A 13,680-nucleotide genomic window follows, 5' to 3' on the forward strand; every position below is an offset into this window, starting at 1 on the left:
AATGCATAAGATTCTAATAAGATTACTGACATTTAGAAATGGGAGGAAAGGAGCTAAAGGTGTAGGGAAGGTGTGATACGTAGGGGAAGAACAAAAAGGGAAAAGAAAAAAATGTGAGAGAATGAAAAGATGAAAATAAAGTGTTTGTAGATGGGGAGGGGGAGAGGGGGTGAAGGGAGGGCAGAGGTGAGGGGAAAAAAATGAGAATCAAGACTTGCCATGTAAAGGTACATGATCCCAACAATGAATGTAACTGTACTGAATCCCTAAATGTACCAATAAACTCAATAAAAAAAAAAAAAAAGAAAAAAGAAAAGATCATACTTTCGTGGGATTGTGAGGTAGTGGAACTTAGCTGAAGGAAATGTGTCATGGAGTCATGATGGAGGGCTGTATCTAGCTTTTGGCCCCATATTCTCTGGCTCTCTCACTTTTTCTGCTTCCTGGCTGCTATAAGGTGAGCAGCTGTGTCCTACCATGCCCTTCTGCGGAGGTATTCTGCTTCACCACAGCCCAGAAACAATGGAGTCATGTAACCACAGACCGAAACATTTGAAACTGTAAGCCAGAATAAAGTTTCTTCCTGAAAATTGATTTTCTCAGGTATTTTCACAGTGCAAAAAAAGCTAACACATTTATCATTTGACTTAAAAAACATTGATGAATGCATACCCTTGAACATTAGTATGTATTTCCCTTTATGTACATCCTGTATGTCATTTCCTTTATGTAAATTCAATCTTGATTTAGGTTCACGATGTTTTCTTCAGACTGGTCAGTTGCAGAGAGCCCCTATTTTCTCATTTATAAATTTAGAAGCTGCAATTGTGGAACATGTAGTAGCATCCTTAGTCTCTACCTATAAGAAGCCAATAGCAACCCTCCCTTTTTTCTAGCTGTGACAATCAAAAATATCTCTAGACATTGTCAAATGTTTCTTTTGGATGGAGGGTCAAGTGGCTTTTGTTGCGAGCCACAGAGGGCTAAATTGAAAGTTTAGTCAGAGTAAATAAGACTTATTAGACAGTAAAGCCATTAGAGTGAAATAGTTACAAAGCATAGGATGTGACACAAATCAGAATCTGTTCTTCAAGCTGTCATGTGAGGAGCTGGGTACTCTTGATACAGGTTTGTCACCCATCTTGTTCCTAATCTTTAGTGTTCTGAGATGACTTAAGATTTATAGAAATATACAATTACACAAGAACTGGGAGACCTGGGATCTAGTCTTGTCCTTGTAACTAATTTGCTACATGTCCTTGAATGAGTTGCTGCACACGTGGATAATCTGCACAGTTATTTTTTTGTTTGTTTTTAAGATAAAGTCTCCCTATGTTAGTTCAGATTGTCCTTGAACTTGCTATGTATCCCAGGCTTGCCTTGAACTCGTGATGATCCTGCCTCAGCCTCCAGAACACTGGGATTACAACTGTGCGTCACCATGCCTGGTGTCCAAAGTTAATTTCAGGATTGTAATTTTAAGCCCCATATCAATTTTAGTCCCCATGCTTTCTTATCTGAAGAAAGGATGTACACATGTGCAAGTGGTTGGAAATTTTAAATTTAAAGTTTATATGGATATAAAAGGAATGTATATTTGAAGCAAAAGAACTTGGAGATATATTATCTGTAAAATTAAAAAATATAAGCATGTATGCTTTTAATTTTAAATTTGTTGACATTTAAGATGTATTTTCTCATACCTTAATTTTTCCTTATAATGCTTAAGCCATCCTTCTTACTTTCAAGCTGGAGGCAAGTAAGATAACTTTGCAGTGTTTTATTTATTCAGGAAATATTTTTATGTGCTTATGTGCCAGATGTTGGGGACTAATGATATAAAATATATTTCATGCCTTAGTGGAACTCATTGTATATAAGAGAAAGAAATTGATCTCTTCTCTAAGACCTTTCAAATATTTGAAGAGAAAAATCATATCTCAACCCTGGTGTGGTGGTGCACGTCTGTAATCCCAGCACTCAGGAGGCTGAGGCAGGAGGATCACTGTGAGTTCGAGACCAGCCTGGGCCACACAGTGAGTTCCAGGTCAGTCTCCACTACATAGTGAGACCCTGTCTCAAAAAACCAAAACCAAAACCAAAACAAAAAAATCATATCTCAAACCCCAAACCTTCCCTACTTCAGTTACCAATTCACTTAATATATTTTGAATGCCATGTATTAGACCAGATCTGTCAGGTGTAGACACAACATTAAAACAAGCAATAACAACAGATAGAATGTCTGTGTCAGGAGCCTACATTCTACTGAAGGGAGGCATAGTAAAAAACCAAATACATATTTAACATGCCAGGTAGAAAGGAAGAGAGGTTAAGGAAAGATAAAGAGTCCCAGAAGGATGGGACATTGCTATTATATGTAGGTTAATTAGGAAAAGCTTTTTTGATTAAGGACATTTAAGAAGCATTGGTACCAGGCATTATACTAGGTCCCAAGTACTAAGAATTATGACCAGGGGTGGGAGCAGGGTATGTCCAAGATACCAGCAGGTCTACCCCAAGCAAATGATCTTTTGCAATTTGAAACTTGAAGAGTAGAACTAGAAGGATATAGACAATATTAGAGAAATAGTTGCAAAACTGAGAAATGAGGAGAGAACAGAAAGCATAAGGAGAGGGTTAGGCTACAGAGTCTAGCAGAAGCTGATTCTGAAATATCCCAGATATTTCAGCTGGTCCTTCCACGACATGCTATCAGATCAATTTGAGAGAGTTTTTTTCCCTAAATGACCTTAAACTTTGTCTGTTTTTCTTGCTTTATTCTGGGTGGCATATTTCTATTAGTACAATATGAAATTGCAATCCATCAGAGCCACTCAGCTTTTTTTCCCCTCATGAAATGCTTGTGGGATATTGCTACATATAGTTGAAATATCCTAATCCTGATTGAAGTTTGTGTTCTAGCCGTATTACTTGGAAAGCATAAGTCCAGGAGGGTTGCAGAGCCAGAGAGATGTGGGAAATTAACTAGTTTCATCTCTTTACTTTTTCTTTCTCATTCCTATTCCTCCTGAAGGATATGGCTTCATTTTATGTATGTATTCTTGTTTCCTGTTATGTGAAGTCTACTGAGAAATGGCAAGGGTCACATTTCCACAACTTTAACACATTTGTTGTCATGTCCTTTTAGAATTCTTAGGTTATCTAAACATACATACAGTGGTACCTCAGTTCATGAACTCCATTCTTTCCATGATTCTGATGGCAAACTGAGTTGGACAAGAAGAGAAGTTTACCACCAGAATCATGGTAAGAATTGGGTTCGTGAACTGAGGCATAGTATCACTGTAATTACCCCTTTTCAGCTCTTTAATATACCAGTATATTATGTATTGTGAGTCCCAAGCAACTATTATGAGAAGGAAAAAAAATCTCACTAAGTAATCTCATTACCTTTTAATCAAGATTTTACTGCTATCTTTAAGTTTGTTCTTATAGACTGTATACTTGCAATGTTCTCCAATTCACTCCATGCCTGTCTTCTGCTTATGGCTGCTGCTTCAATAATTTCAGGAGGATTCCTGTTATGTAAAATACTGGCTGCTTTTATCACAAAAACAACAAAAAGGGCAATTATGTGAGATGATGTATATGTTAATTTTCTTCTCTATGTTACCCTTTTTACTGTATGTGTCCTTTAACTTTATGTTTTATACCATAATATATACAATACAATTTTTACTAAAAAAAAAAAAGCTCAGTGCAATCTCTGATGGGGGAATGAAGGTATCTCCTTTAACTTGGAAGAATTGACATCCTTTTTTTTGTTTGTTTGTTTTTGTACCAGGGATGGAACATGGGCCTTGCGCTTGCGTGGCAGGTGGCAGAACCACTGAGCTAAATCCCTGGCCCTGACACTCTGAAAATATGGGAAATAGTGCCAGTATGAAGCCATTTAGGTCCTAAAAATACCATTGACTCAGCCCTTTACTATTGTTTCTAATCACCTGAAACACACAACTAATAATTCACTTCTGCATTGCAGCCCTGGTCAGTTCTCACTGGATAAAGTGGGTATGTACCTAAAGCCAGTTGGCAGAGCTCTTATTCTGTTACCAGTGAAGATGTCCATCTCCTCTCCTGATGCCTGACAAAGCAAATACCATTTTCACACAGTGATTTGGGAAGAATGGCAAGCCCTTAAATGTTTTAAGGTTTATCAGATTTCAGTGCAATATACCACATAGGTTAATTCTTCTTGAAAAATATAATTTTATTTTTATATCAAAGTATCAAAGACATAATAATGAATAATTCTAACAAGATCCTCGATTCCCCCTAGCTTATACCCTAGTGCAAGGGTTACTATGGTCACAATGTAGTTTAACTTACAGGTTCTCCTCTAAAGCCTTTTTCGCCTCTGGGACCCTGCAAGGGGGTAAAAACAATGCTACTTCAGTATAATTGATAGTTATGTATCAAATGTAGTTGAGGTTGTACACTAAAACATGACACTGCAATTTTACTTTTCTCTCTAGTGAAACTTGTTAATTTTATATATATTTTAATTTTCTTTTCCGGAATAAAGGAAAGCAAACCAAGAATAACCTATTGATTCATGATGCTGTCTATTTTACTATCTCTAACTCCACCTTAAAGTGAGTTTGGGATTTTCAAGATAATCCTTCATTCACATCAGAACAGTGGATCTGACAATCATACACAGAATGATTTAGAAAAGAAGTTCTAAATTAAAGGTAATTTTAGTATTTGTTTCCTCAGCCTTTGAAAATCCTGCTTCTAAGCTAGTTTCCTCCTTTTCTTCCATCTTCTCTTTCACTTCTTCTTTCTGAGCTGCATAGAGCATATTTTGAGGTTGTATATGTTTTCACTCAGTTCAAAGTCTCTTCTAACTTTCCTTGAGACTTCTTTGATCCTGGGATTATTCAGAAATGTGTGATTTAATTTTAAGGTTTTTGGAGATTTTCTTGTTATCTGTTTTTGATTTTTAGTTTAATTCCATTTTGGCCAGAGAATATACCTTGATGTCAGTTCTTTTAAGTTTAGTAAAATTTGTTTTACTGCCTAAAATATCATCTATTTTGGTGAATGTTCCACATGCACTTTGAAAAGTGTCTGCTGTTCTTGAGTGAACCAACTACTTTGTAAACTCTTGTTAACATTTTTTATCTCCATTGTTATGGAAATTATTTTTTTTGTAAAAATGATGCTATTTATCTTTTATGTAACTTGAATTTATACCTTTATAATTCCAATGGTTTTCATGCCAATTCACATTCCGCTACATAATTATAATTATATAAAGTTCTATATATCATGCTTTTTCTGCTTAGAATGTATCTTGAAATAACTGAAATTCAGCCAAGCAAAATATACAAAATTCTTTTTAATAATTGCATAATATTTCATGAGGTGATTAGAACATTATTTAAGCATTCCTTTGCAGAGGAGTGTTCACATGATTTCAACAATAGGGCGTTATGAAAAAAAAATCTTTGTAAAATTCTCTAAGTGTATTGGGTGATTTTATATCTGTGGGATGAATTCCCCACAGAGAAATTGCCTGGTTAAAGTGTATATGTACCTATATTTGAACAAATATCTTTCTATATCAGCTATAATTCACATTTCTACAAGGGAAGTTAGATGTAATTTCCTTTAGTTAGATATAATTACTTTAATTTGCATTTGTCTGACTTAAAATTAGGTGTGTATATTTTAAAATAATACTTGGCTTTTTGGATTTGTTCTTCATTCTTCTATTATTTTTCTTTTTCATATCAATTTATAAGAGATCCTGGTAAGAACCCATTACATATTGCATGTTTTGCAAATATTTTCCCATTCTGTATTATTTTTTGGATGTTATTTAGGAATATTATTCCACACAAAATGTAAAACTTTTAAAATGTATATTTTTCACAATGATCAGATTTCTTATATATGGACTTTTGAATTCTTTGAATTAAAGCTATATTTTAATTTTCTAGATTTTTTCCAAGAATCTTATTTCAATTTTTTACATTTAAGTTTTTAAAAGTTAATCTAGGATTTACAAAATATTGGTGAAACCAGGTTCTAATATCTTATAGCAGTAATGGTACTCAAAGTAATTCTATCTCCCTTTCTTATCACTGGTGTAGAAGAGGCCACATGGTTGAATGCTTGTCTGTTAGATACTAGGAATATGCAACATCTGAATGTGATTCCCAAGAAACTGTATTGTCTCAGTGGTGTTGAACCTATGGAATGTATGCTGCATCCAGCTGTTTGTTATCACTGAAAGCTATAAAAGGTTCACCATCACTGCTATAAGTCCTTTTGCTTAAATATGAAGCTAGCATTCAGGATAGAAGGGTAGAGATCTGAAAAGAATCTGGTCTTGGACAACATAGTGGAGTCACTAAATTAAATCTGAAGCTCTTACTTCCTATAATGGAACATAATTTTCCTTTTTGTTAAAGCTCATATGAATCAGGTTTCCTATTACATGCAGCCAAATCATCCTGACTTACCATTTTCATTATAATTAAATTTCTATATGTTAGTTCTAATTCTGAGCTCTAGTTTATTATAATGATCTAATTATTATTTTTACTATTATACAATTTTGTTATATGTATAATTTCATTTACAATGACTTTGTAATACTACTGTTTTCTTCTTTGGAAAAGTAAAATCCTTGCTCCACGATTATTTTTTCACAATGTTTTTGCCATTCTCAAATGCTTATTTTTTCATAATGAACTTTTCATCTTAGAATGGAAAAAATTTGATGTGTATGCTGAATATTATAAGGCTCTTTAAGAACTATCTGTAAACAAAACAGTGAGATATTTTAATTGAGACATTTCTTTATCATATTTTCCTTGACCAATTAATATTTCACATTTTTGACAAAAGAGAACAATCCTTCCATAATCAGAACAATATGTGCTCTTTAGCTTGCTGGGGAACCACCCACTGAAATATGAGAACTCTCCCACTTACAATCTTATATAGCTCTGAGTGGCAAAAATTGAAAGTCTAGAGAATGCTGTATTACACATTTTCTCCTTTTAATGAAAAACCTAGTAATTTTGGTGGTGAATTCTTCAAATTTATCAAAGATAATAGTTATGCTTAATTCTTGAAACATTCAATTTTAATTTTTCATCTGTGTTTATATAAAATTGATTCAAAACATTAATTCCCTGAAGGAACTGAATTTCTCTAAGTCTCAATTTCACCCTTTCTAGTGTGTTCCTTTTCATGTTTATACTATTATAGGATTACAAAATTTTTCCCATGACCACCTTCTCAGCCATTGTCTTACTTGTTTTATACATCAAATTTTTTAAGACACTGGCAATATATTGCCTCAATTTCCTTTCCAGAAATAGCTTGAATAGGGTGGAAATAGCTCTGGTCTTGAAGTAAAAAACATCAGTTGTGGAATTCACTGTCTCTTTTACCTCGAATAACTAGGTGAACCTGTATAAATCTCATCTGCTTCTTCATCTATTAAATGGAAATAATATTTATTCCAGAAGTTTGCTGTGACAATTTGAAAAATGTTAGAGGGAAAGGGTCAAAATAAAACCAAACTCATGAGAATAAAAAAAGAATTTGAGAAAAAGTTATTAAATATTTTCATCTATTTCTTATTGTAATCTGTACTTCATCTTGTATTACAACTTAGTCTCTTAAAGATCACCACTGACCAGTCTTTTCTTGAAATCTTGTCTGTATAACCTTGCACTTGGCTTTCCTTTTATTCTGACAAACTATTACTTTTCCCTTGTAGTGGGTACTTCTAGGTGAGGTTGGGTGCATTCAGAGTAGTATGGCCATAGACAGTGGTAAAATACTCAAATCTTGGTGGCCTGCCCTTCCTCTACTATGATTTTTTTTTTATTTTGAAAATTGATCCCAGTTTATTGCTTTGGTGATCATCTCTATGCTTATGGTGATCCCCTCTCTCCAACTTCTATTTTCTCAGCTCCTTTATTCTTCACACCTTCATTACATATATGATCCCTATGTTCTCAGGAATGACCTTCCAGAAGAAAAATATGCATTTATTTTTGTCCTTTGCTTCTTAATATGTGAGCTGATTCTTGGTGGATTGTTCTAAAAACAGGAATAAGGAGAAAAATATATAAAAAGAAAAAAGACCCATATTTTAACAAACTTACAGTTCTACCTGTTGGGCCTATTATACCTTCTCTGCCAAGAGGGCCAGTGTTTCCCTGTTGGGGTTAAAGAAAGATAGTCAGGCTCATTCTGAGAATAATCCAGAAAAACTCTAGAGAATTTTCTTACATTGGTGAAGTAGCCACATCCAAAAAGTTACAGTTTTATATAAAATCTTACAATATTAGCATAAACCATAGTTATCTTGATTCACAATATGTGACACAACTGTGTATATTATTGCAGTTTCCTTCAAGATACAAATATATACATATATATATATACAATGTTTTATATATGTAAAATTTATAACAAATATCAATCACAATTACAGTGTTTATGTGGTGACAAATCCAATGAAGCATTTTCTCTAAAATAAAAGAGTGATAAATTTTTGAAAAAATTTCTATACAGATGCTGTAGGAATAGATAATTTGAAATATAATGTCATATGATCTATCCACTGGTAGCTTTAATACTAACTTGGTCTAGAATGACAGAAATCACCTGATAGTCTAAATCTAAAGAAATCACGTTTAAACACAGAAATCGACTGTAATAATTTATACATACGATATCTGAATTTGAAAAAATCCAGTCAAATCAAGAGACTTGTTTTCTTAACCTAATCAAATGTTTCTTTAACTTTTTATTACTAAACAACTCAAGAAAGCTTTAATCTAATAAAATAAATTAATGTGACTCTCTGAAATAATGATCTGTTAAAAGAATAGAGAGGTATACCAGGCCTGTAGAAAAAGTAGATTAAGGGCCAGGGATGTAGCTCACTGGTACCACACCTGCCTGGCAAGCACAAGGTCCTGAGTTTGATCCCCAGTACCAAAAAAAAAAAAATCAAAAGAGTGAACAACTGTCTAAATTTGCCTAAATGTACTCAAAAGATGTGGTGCTATGAATTTAATTCATAATTAATTGTGGTTACCAGCTATCTTTAAAATAATGGGCAATCCAGACTTTTTAGTTCAATTAATTTTATTTAATAGCTATTTATTGATTTTGGGACAGGAACTAGGCACTAGCTCACTTAGTATTCATTATTTGTTCCAACTGTGTAGTTTGCAAGCAACCCTAAAACCTGATTTAATCAATCAGATAGACATTCAACTTCTGATTCCTCTATTTTACTAGCCAAACATAGTATCGAACAAATTATCTTTCTGAGACTCAGCTTCCACATCTGCAAAATGGGAATAATAGTATCTTTCATATAATTTTTATGAGAATTCAATGAAATGAGGAACAAAAACTGAACATTAGTACCTGGTACACAATAGGAATCTACTAAATATTAACATACCAAGACTTTTCACCTGTCTCCTCTAATGACCTATCTGTGTTTATATCTTAGTAGTTGTGAGCTAGTTATCTAAACTTTATTATTAATGAGATGATAATTTCTAGACCTGCAAAGCAACATGGACTCAGACTGTGGCCCACAGAGAATCAGCATTTCATGACACCCTGCATAGAACACATGCTTGACAAGCAGCCACTTTTACTTTGACAAAATCAAGGAAAGATTGAATTAATTGATAATCAACTAGAATGAAAGGCTGTAATTAGTGGAGGAATTTAATATAAATAAGAGTATAGAGCAATATTTATTATAGAGTAGCCTATTCATATATAAACTACTTGCAAGCAATCAAGAATTGGACTGTATGTAAAAGCACCAAGTTTCCTTGGTTCTTCAGAAATCCTGAAAATAATAAATTTACACCAGAAGCAATACTAGGAGGCATTTTAAAACAAATAATATTGCTCTTTGTATTACTGAAAATATTTTAAAAGGGAAGGAGTGTAGAATTTCTAAAATATAACTTTATAGCATTTTGTACAAGATAATAGTTTTCAGGGCTGGGGATTTAGCTCAGTGGTTCGGTGGCCTGCCTTGCAAGTGCAAGGACCCGAGTTCAATCCCCAGTACCAAAAAAAAAAAAAAAAAAAAAAAAAAAAAAAAGATAATAGTTTTCAGCTATAAAGCTCTTCAAGACTACTTTCTCCAGAAACTAAACTCCATCCTGTCTTCTTTCTGTTCTCTCCGCACTCACTCTGGAATCTTCTGTTAGCCATAGTGATACTACTACTACAACCAAACCAATTTTTAAAACCTTTTTTTAAATTTCAGTTTTATATATCATAGATCAACTAGGAGACTGACAAAACAAAAACAAAGCAAAATAATCAGTAACTTTTGATAGCTTATTTATATTCCTATAGTATGCAAATATAGTTAATGAACTGTTGAGTTCTTCAGACCTCGAGTTTTGAAACTCTTTAGACAACTCTCACCACTATCTTGGGATAACTGCCCCCTAATTGGGAAAATACATAACTATCAGGAAATATTTTTCAAAGTGTGGTTACAGGCAGGCCTCCTCAGGTGGTACATGGAGGTGGTCTCTGGTTATGTTAATGCTTATAAAATGAAACTTCTGTATGTTTTTGCTCCTGATGTGAGTTAACAGATTGTCCAGTCTTCACAGTAATTTTTTTTAAAGTAAGAACTGGGAACTATGGGTGGTCTGTAGGATATTTTGGTCAACCTAATTTATGAACTGCAAAGGTTAAACTCTTCTGAGTTTCTATTTCAAAAGTAATTTTATTAAATTATTAATTTGGAATATACTAATTTTAGCATTTGTAAGTCCTACAATAAGCAACGAAGCATAATTTCTAAGTAGGCAGAAGACTTTACACTTACTCTTTGCCCAATAGGACCTTTAGGACCTGATATTCCAACAAAACCAGCATTCCCTTCAGGCCCCTAGACATAGAGTAAGAAACAAAAAGTAAAAAATATTAGCAGAATATGAATGTTTTATAAACAAAATAATCTCATACCAATCTATGAATAACCAGCTCTTCAAAAATTGCTCTTAAAATGGAAACAAGAGAAAATCACACAATATAATTACTAGAAAATGCATAATTATGTGTTTTTAAATAACTTTCAAAAATTAAATATACAATTTTGCCAATTGACATTTTACAGTTTAAAAAAAAAAGAAAACTTCAAACTGGAGAGTATTAGTATTTCAACATCTTTTTTTTTCCTACATAGCCACGTGAGTAGCAAAAAACATATAAACATACTTTGGGGCCTGGAAATCCTTGGAAACCTGTCAAACCTCGATCACCGTGTTCTCCCTGCAATGGAAACAGATATGAGGATCACTGCTGTACCCTGGTGACCTGTTCTGTAAATAGCTTGGTGAATTTCTGAGTTGGAACATACAGGCAGCCCTTTCAGACCAGGCTCTCCATGTGGTCCTTGATCACCTTGTGCTCCTTGGTGACCTCTTTTACCTTGAATTCCAGGTTGACCAGGTAGTCCTTGTTCACCCTATCAACACACACACACACAAAAAAAAAAAAAAAAGAAAAAGAAAAAGAAAAAAGAATAGTGATCTCAACCTCAGAGCTTATAAACATACTGGCTTACATTTTATTAGAACATGTTTATAATACATACTAATTACATTTACCTTGGGTGTTTGCCATATGTATTTGATTATTTTTATTCCCTTCTCTTCCTTCTGATTTATCTCTCCTTCTTTTCCCAGATCCCCGTTTCCCAGCTATGCAGAGTACACCTCCCTGTTTCCTAACATGGCTCTTTATTTTGCTCTTTAAATTATTTATATTCTGGCTTTGTGAGAAACTGCAATATTTAACCTTTTGTGACTGAGTTATTTCAGTTAGCATTATGATGTTTAGATCTATCCATTTTCTTACAAATGACTCAAATTTATCCTTCTTAATGGCTGAGTAGAACTCCTTTCTCTCTATATATCTATAAATCTCTCTCTATATATGATATTTTCTTATACATTCATTCATTGATGGGCACATAGTCTGCTATTTAGCTATTGTGAGTTGTGCTGCTAGAAACATGGGTATGCTTGCATTGCTGTAGTATCATGACTAGCTATTTCAGGAAGATACCCTGGAGAGGTATAGCTGGGTCAAATGGAATTTCTACTTTTAGTTTTTTGAGAAACCCCCTGACTGGTTTCCAAAGTTGTTATAGTAGTTTACTATATATTATATATATTATATATATTTACTATATATTCCTGCCAGCAATACATAAGGGGTTCACTTTTCCCCCACAACTTCACCAGCATTTGCTATTTTCTGAGTCCTGGATAATGGCTGTTCTTACTGGAATAAGGTGAAATTTTAGTGTTGTTTTGATTTACCAAATATGCTGAATAGTGTTTATGTATTTATTGGACATTTGTATTTCTTATGTGAAGTGTCTATTCATTTCAGTTTTCCATTTTTTTATTGGGCCTTTTATTTTAGGTGGTCTAATATTTTTGAATTCTTTATACATTTTAGATATTAGTCCTCTGTCTGAGGATAAGCTGGTGATTTTTTTCGCCATTCTGTAGGTAAGGTAATCTCTTTATCCTGTTGGTTATTTCTCTTGCTGTGCAGAAGCTTTTTAATTTAGTGTAATGCCATTTGTTGATTTTCAGTATTATTTCTTGTTCACTTGAGGTTCTGTGTAAGAGGTCTTTGCCTATGCTTGTATTTTCAAGAGTTTTACCACTTTTTTTTTCTTCTGGGTGATTCAATGCTTCTGTTTTTGTGTGTAGATCTTTGATTCATTTTGATTTGATTTTAGTACAGGATGAGTAATATTAATCAAAATTGGTTCTCCTGTATGTGTACAGCAAGTTTCTTCAGCTCCATTTGTTAAAGAGGCTTTCTTTTCTTCAGTGTGTATTATTGACCCTTGTCAAAAATCAGATGGCTGAAGTTGAGTGGGGTTATTTTGGTATCCTTTATCTTGTTGGTTAATATGTCTTTGTGCTAGGACCATATTGTTCTTCCTATTGTAGCTTTGTTGTATAGTCTGAAAGCTGAGATTGTAATGTTTCCTGCCTTGCTCTTGGTGCTTAGGATTGTTTTGGCTATTGTGGGTCTCTTCTGCTTCCATAAATATTTCACAGTTATTTTATCTAGATGGTATTTTGATGGGGACTGCATCAAATCTGTTTATCATTTTTGATAATGTAGCCATTTTTGACAATGTTGTCTATCTAAGAACAGGGGATATCTTTCCATTTTATAATGCCCTCTTTAATCTCTTTTTTCAGAGCAATATGGTTTTCAAAATAGAGGCCTTTCATTTCTTTGGTTAGGTTAATTCCCGGGAACTTAATTTTTTTTGAAGCCATTGTGAATGAGATTGTTTTCCTGATTTCTTTCTTAGTGGATTTACTCTTGTTGTATAAGAATGGTACTGATTTTTGTGTTTATTTTGTGTGCTTCTGCTTTAATAAATTTGCTTATTACTTTTAAGAGTCTTTTTGGAACCTCTTTGGAAAGGATCGTGTCATTAGCAAATAAGGATATTTTGACATCTTCCTTTCCTCTTTGAATTCTTTTTATTTATTTCTCTTTTCTAGTATCTCTGGCTAAGGTATTTGAGTACTGTAGTGAACAAAAGTAGTGTGAATATCTTGTTCCTGGTTTTAGTGGAAATGC

General features: G+C 33.5%; 1 protein-coding gene across 8 annotated transcripts in view; it reads right to left on the reverse strand.

The window, feature by feature from the left end:
* Nucleotides 1-13,680, reverse strand: part of Col24a1 (collagen type XXIV alpha 1 chain) — a 304,025-nt gene that overhangs the window by 29,732 nt on the left and 260,613 nt on the right. For all 8 annotated transcript variants that reach the window (XM_019209372.2, XM_019209374.2, XM_019209375.2 and 5 more), the window contains 5 exons: nucleotides 11,417-11,524; nucleotides 11,275-11,328; nucleotides 10,883-10,945; nucleotides 8,160-8,213; nucleotides 4,354-4,389 (listed from right to left, as the gene is read on the reverse strand). In XM_019209372.2, coding sequence (XP_019064917.1) covers nucleotides 4,354-4,389; nucleotides 8,160-8,213; nucleotides 10,883-10,945; nucleotides 11,275-11,328; nucleotides 11,417-11,524 — 315 coding nt within the window. The remainder of the gene's footprint in view (nucleotides 1-4,353; nucleotides 4,390-8,159; nucleotides 8,214-10,882; nucleotides 10,946-11,274; nucleotides 11,329-11,416; nucleotides 11,525-13,680) is intronic.

Source organism: Fukomys damarensis, unplaced genomic scaffold, assembly GCF_012274545.1.
Source record: "Fukomys damarensis isolate Sample0158 unplaced genomic scaffold, DMR_v1.0_HiC HiC_scaffold_33, whole genome shotgun sequence".
Lineage (NCBI taxonomy): Eukaryota > Metazoa > Chordata > Mammalia > Rodentia > Bathyergidae > Fukomys > Fukomys damarensis.